Below are 6,036 nucleotides of genomic sequence, written 5' to 3'. Positions count from 1 at the left end.
AATATACAATGGAAGGCAGAAAATGTTGCAACACTGATGAGAGAACACACAGTTGTAGAGTTGATCATTTAGTTTTTTGACTAAATAACTGTATGGAAGCCTCAAACGATTGTGAAAAACCCACAACGTGTTGCAAAATGGGATTTAAAAAGGTAATTTTATTTTTGCTCTTTAATCTTGGGCATATTTAAGAGCAGTCCTCTGAAACTTAATTTGAATTTTACATCCCCCTCCCAGTGAAATATTTGCTATCCTATTGGACATGGTTTCTTTGATTAAAATTGTCCAGATGATTTCTAGACAAGCCACCATGAGATAATTGGATTAAAAATATGATAAATGAATGCAACAATTAACATATGACACACCACTAACTGAAATTTCTAACAAAGTGAAGTTTATTGATCAAAGAAGTACATCTATAATACCTTCTGAATATGAAGTTATTATTGAAAACCCAACAAAATGCTTTAAAAACACAAGTTGCTTGACTTATACTATGGACTTGTCTCAAAGTCTCAACCATTAACCCCCCAATATAGCCTTAAATTTGATGCAAGTAAAAACTGTAATGTTTTAGGTACAATTCTGAATAAAATCCCCAGATATTTAGAAAAGATCAACATTGTATCAAAAGATAAAAAAAACTTTAAAAAGAACTGGTTATGAAGAACTTTCCCAAGATGAAAATGCTGTAAATAAAAATAGTAGAGGAAGTATTAGTTTCTGAAGTTAAAGTATTAAAAGTTGGTGGTACATTTAAAGAACTGCTTTAGGAAAGGGCATAGCTAAGGTGTACCATATTTGGGTTGCAAACATCCAGACATCCACTAGATGTCAGAAGAGATGCTCTTAACTCTTGCTGCCAGTTAGTGATCACCTGGATTTTTATACCCCACATAGGGTATCCTTCCATAGCTATAAATCTACCAGGAGGTTTATTTCACAGAAATGAATGAGTATGGAGGGAAAGGAATCTTATCCCTTTTCATCACTGCCATTTGTGTTAATACAGCAGCTTTTCCTAGCAGTGTGTGGGGAAAGCTGCAATCAGGCACATCTACGGATCTACGGGGGCGGAGGGGGGCAGGAAAAGGAAAAGGGAAGGTGGCAGCGTGCGCATGAATTCTACTGCACCCACCCTTTTTCTTTTTTTTTTTAATTCCCCCCCCCCCATGCCCCTGGCGGTAACAGAATTTGTGCACATCATTTCCTGCTAGACCTGGGCTCCATGCTTTCCCTACATCAGGCCCTAAAACACTGTCATGAAACATTCACTAGTACAGTAAACTGTAATTAGACTTGTGGGCAATATTACACGGATAACCTATTTTTCCATAACCATTTTGTTTCTGATAAAAACTTTTGGCAAAGCTGTGGCAAAAACTACTGCTATACCACAAACCGCTGACCCTCCCCCCCTTAAAATAGGCACCAGAAATGCTAGCTGTAGGTTTTAACCTTTAAAAATGGGTATGTTTTACAAGGCATTTATTGAAATACCTTATAAACTACAATAATTACCATATGCAAAATGAATTTGGCAGGGGGAGCCAACTGTTCGGAATCTAACAAGTTTGGGATGTGTTTTTTTAAGAATGCTTAACTTTGTGGGATTCACATTCCCACTTCACATTATCAGTTCCTGTTATTTGCAAAGATCAGTTTCGAGGCATCTGAAAACCATCAAAACCAGTACGAATAAGCCAACATGCCAAATCTTTCCCATCATACAATAAAGGACAGTACTCAGTGGAGTATATTGATGCCCCTTTTAGACTTAAAATGTTTGTACCTTATTATCTGCAGAATTTTCCTGCTGTAAAATACAAAGGCACATTACTAAAGGCAGGTATCAGTAGCATGAAAAGTTCAGTACATTTTAAAATGGTCCCTGCAATTCCCTTTGACAACATTTTCTCTCTCTCGCTCCTTTTTCTTCTCTGTGAAATACAGAGTTACAACGCATTAAAAGGTTAATTTCTTCCTCTCCAGACATCAAATGTAGAGGCTAAAAGAGCTGTCCTAGGAATAAATCTAAGAAGGAGCTGGGCACAGTCTAATTTTTTGTAGCAATAGTACCATTTCCTCAATCAGAACTTATCTCAGCTTTTCAAAAAGCACATTAACAATGTCAGACAACTTATCTAAGAAGTCTTAAAACCTTTGTGCTCAAAGATTTCAGCTATTCAAAAATAATTCAAGGAAACATGGAGGCATGTTCTGCGAGAGGCATCCAGGTGATGCGTTGTTGTTTTTAAATGATCTGAATTCACAGAATGCAAAAGAATAAATGCATACATAAAAAGAGGTAAGTACATTGAAAAAGAAATAGTGATATTGTCTGTTAGTTCAGCCCTTTATGGTCTGCTTGGCTTTGAAAATAGGCACTTCTTTATCATCAAGAGGTGGTTGGCTTTCACTTATCCGAAAATATTAAATGGAAGCTGCTGTTGTAATTAACATAATGTGTAAGAACCCAAGCACGAGAGCATCGTCCTACTAATTCTAGTGCAATTTTCCTAGCAATTGAGATTCCACAGCTAAATCAAAAGCAGTGATGCCTGTTTCCTAGCAAGCTAACCCTTGAATTTATGATTAGAATAACTTGCACTGTAATCCTAATCTGAATCTACTTCTAATGTATTCTATGGGACTTACTTCCAGACAAGGAAGCATGTTTTGGTTATAATAATTAAGGAATCTCCAAATGAACTTCGGTAGGCATGGGAAGAGCTTCTGCCAAATTAGAAACTGGAAATGCAAAATGTTAATTAAAGATGCAGTTCAAACTGTGATATTAAAATTACACTGAATTAAATTGTTTTTTTTCCTAATGTTTTATCTACTATTGAATTTAGATATAATTGCATCAAAATATATTTAAAGGTGAAACCAAAAATCTGAGAGTTGCAAGAGAGAGAGAGAAAAAAAGATTCCACAGACTTACTAAAAATGTTTGATAAGATAGAATTATTTTGTTGCCCACTATTCCTACACCGAATACTTTATTAGATGCATTTAGTCCCAGAGTGGCTCATAATAGTTAATTAATTGCATCAACATTTACAGTGTTGCACATCCCAGTCAAATTTTCAGGTTCCATGTCATGTCACCCAATGATTCATAAAAGGTGCCTTTCATTAATATAAATAAATATTTTTATATCCACAAATCCTTTTCTTTCACAATCCAGATTTGTAATAATTTACTATGAGATCTATTACAGGGAAAACAAAAAACTTCTTGACCTCATATTCTTCCCACTGAATATGACATCTCATCCAGTTAAGTGTTAAACTCCTTTTTATAATTCTAAATAAAAATCAGGTTTATTACTTATTATGGAATGCCAAACGATATGCATATATATTCAAGATCCGGGGTGACTTGCCACATTGAACTAGATGTGTTTTTTCAGACTCCTTTAAATTCAGATAATAAAAATATTTTTTAAAAAAATTGGTTTCAAAGTGTAGAGTGTTCCATGAGACAAACATTATCCTAATCATCAGTGTTAGGAAGATGATTATCCAGATAACTTCTTGATTTATTAAACCAATGGAGTTGTATCAGAGGCAGGCTCAAACGGAGAATTCTCTGGTTGGGCAACAGAAAGGTGCTAGAAGAGTCCACAGGTAGAGAAGGACACAAACCCAACAAGAAGCCATCTTAATCCAGAATATGGACCAAGTTCCAGCGAAGAATTTTTCAATTGCAGCATTTTCATAACTACAATGAAAGGAAGTGACGATTACCTAATTTGCTGACGTACAAATCATTTCTAGAAGGATGGTGCAATTCTAGCAGGACTTCTCAGAGAAACTGTACCGATCTTGTCTGGACCCTGTTTCCTCTTTCTAGCTAAGGGATGTGTGTTTATTCAAACAAGTTCAGTGCTACTTTCTCCCAGATAACACAATTCATACATAGGATTCTACTTTCAACTAATTTGTGCAGGCTGGACGTCAGGTTGATGGGCTTCAGAGTTTAATTTTTATTACGTTTCTTGTTAACTTGTGATAAGAAATGTGATTTTAATAATTTTTTAAAAAATAAACTGCTTCACAGTATAGTTCGGTAAATGCCAGTCACCACCAATTATTTGTTACTTTGCAATGCAATAATTAAATTTAAAACATTTTCCTCTCAAACTTCTATTTGATGTAACCTGCTTACAGAAACACAAAGGTGGATTTATACTTAAGGTGTACTATATCAAGAATTATTATTATTCGATATAGAATTATTCTATATCAAGAATTATTATTGTGTGGCACAGTTAAAGTGCCGAATTGCATCATCTAAGTAATCTTTATAAGACTGGCCAGAATTATCTACCTGATTTTGCAGGGAATGAGGCTTATGCTCATGGAATAATGAGTTGTCTAAAACCACCAAGTAGTTTGTGTGTAAGGTGAGATTTAACTGAGAAGCTCCTGTGTCATCCTAAGCATCACATGGCATAGGAGCAGGTTTCTTGAGGGGCTGCCTTTTCCCAAGAACATATGCCCACCCCACATGCTCCCACAAGGAGGGCAGGCTCCAGGTTCCATCTTTTAAATCTTGTCATCTTATGGGACATAGAAAGTGTGTCTTTTCTGTGGTTGCCCGTTCTCTGGAATGATCTCTCCCGCCTCCCCATCAATATACGACAGGTCCCAACTTTTCTCACCTTTAGGAACGCTGTCAAGACCTGGCTCTTTTCCCAAGCATTATGGGGCCAGTTGAGTGGGAGTCCCCTTGTGGTTGTTTTGTTATGTGCATGGTCACCATTTTATATTTTATATTTATATATTATATATTTATTGTTATGTGTTTTTTTTCCTTCTCTGATTTGTTTGTTTGTTTTTAGGCTGTACACTGCCCACTGTTATTGAGTTGGGTGGCCTTATAAATCTTGAAATAAATAACTACATTGCTAGCACAGTGCTTTTCCACTTACAAAATTATGTCCATCAATCCAGTCAGGAGTGTGATTTCATTTCTGCCACATGGAGTTCCATGCAATCCTCCCAAAATCTTCTCCAGGAGGCTAGACAGCTTTGGGGTGGTTATGAAAGGACTGAATGGAGAAAGGAGGACCAGGGGGGTTCCAACCACACAACATCAAACCATACATTTTTTTTTTTTGAAGGACTTACTGGAACCAATGGGTAACAGTCATCATCACGTAAAGAGATGCCAGGAAGAATACAAAGTGGAAATAAGCATAGCTGTACACAGTTCCTTTCTTTTCATCATAAATTACTTTCTGACCGCTCTTTTTCCCAGCATGCTCTTCAACCTCAGCTGGGTAAAACGAACATAAAGAGAAATACAATATGCTTTAGATCTAAATCAGCAACATACACTCAGAATAAAGTTAATAAGGCAAAAGAACACAGCCTTGATTTTGAAACAGCTGTTTTAAGCACTGGAATGGGCTGCTTCAGGGCACTTTTGAAGTGTCTCAAGCTTCCAACAGCTGTTTTCACCTCAAAACACTTCTGAAAAAACTGATACAGCCATTTTGCACTTGAACTGGGGCATTTCAATTCTGAAATATTTTGCACACCTGGAAAAATCCCTAATGAACAAGGTGGGATGACTTTTGAATTAACATGGCTAGGGTTGCCTTGAATGAAACTGAAACTCAACTAAAAGGATTGGAAAATGAAAGGAGGGAGATCCATTCTTAAAGGGGCATGCCACAAATAAACCATATTTATGTCCCTTTCAAGCTGGTCTGATATTCCCTTAAGAGTATTTTCGCTTGAAATGATCCTTGCTGGACTTTGGTCAATGAATAAAGTCAGTGAGAGCTGAAGTTTAGCATTCCTGACCAAGAGCAACTGTTAGTAGGGTCAAGAATTCTGACTGGAGGAGAGCCAAAGGAAGCTCTCTGCAGTGGCTACTTTTCTGCTTGATACAAGCTTTCAGGTTCATTTCTCCCTGGCTTTGATGTCCTTCCCATTTGATGGAGAACACAAGAATGCAAATGACCAGCTTTACCACTGAACTACAACCCTTCTCATTTGGAGAATTTTCTTCTCA

At 36.7% G+C, this 6,036-nt stretch overlaps 1 protein-coding gene across 1 annotated transcript in view; it reads right to left on the bottom strand.

Moving 5' to 3' along the window:
• Positions 1-375: 375 nt before the first annotated feature.
• Positions 376-6,036, bottom strand: part of SERINC5 (serine incorporator 5) — a 39,383-nt gene continuing 33,722 nt past the window's right edge. Inside the window, exons 11-12 of the mRNA XM_007422283.3 lie at positions 5,145-5,292; positions 376-3,732 (exon numbers count right to left, since the gene is read on the bottom strand). Coding sequence (XP_007422345.1) covers positions 3,585-3,732; positions 5,145-5,292 — 296 coding nt within the window. The 3' untranslated portion in view covers positions 376-3,584. The remainder of the gene's footprint in view (positions 3,733-5,144; positions 5,293-6,036) is intronic.

This window comes from Python bivittatus, unplaced genomic scaffold (assembly GCF_059951505.1).
Source record: "Python bivittatus isolate LINGU-HERP-01145 unplaced genomic scaffold, Pbiv_v1 ctg000850_np1212, whole genome shotgun sequence".
In the NCBI taxonomy this organism is placed as follows: Eukaryota; Metazoa; Chordata; class Lepidosauria; order Squamata; family Pythonidae; genus Python; species Python bivittatus.
Note: the sequence above shows the minus strand (reverse complement) of the source record. Positions and strands in the feature narration are given on the sequence as shown.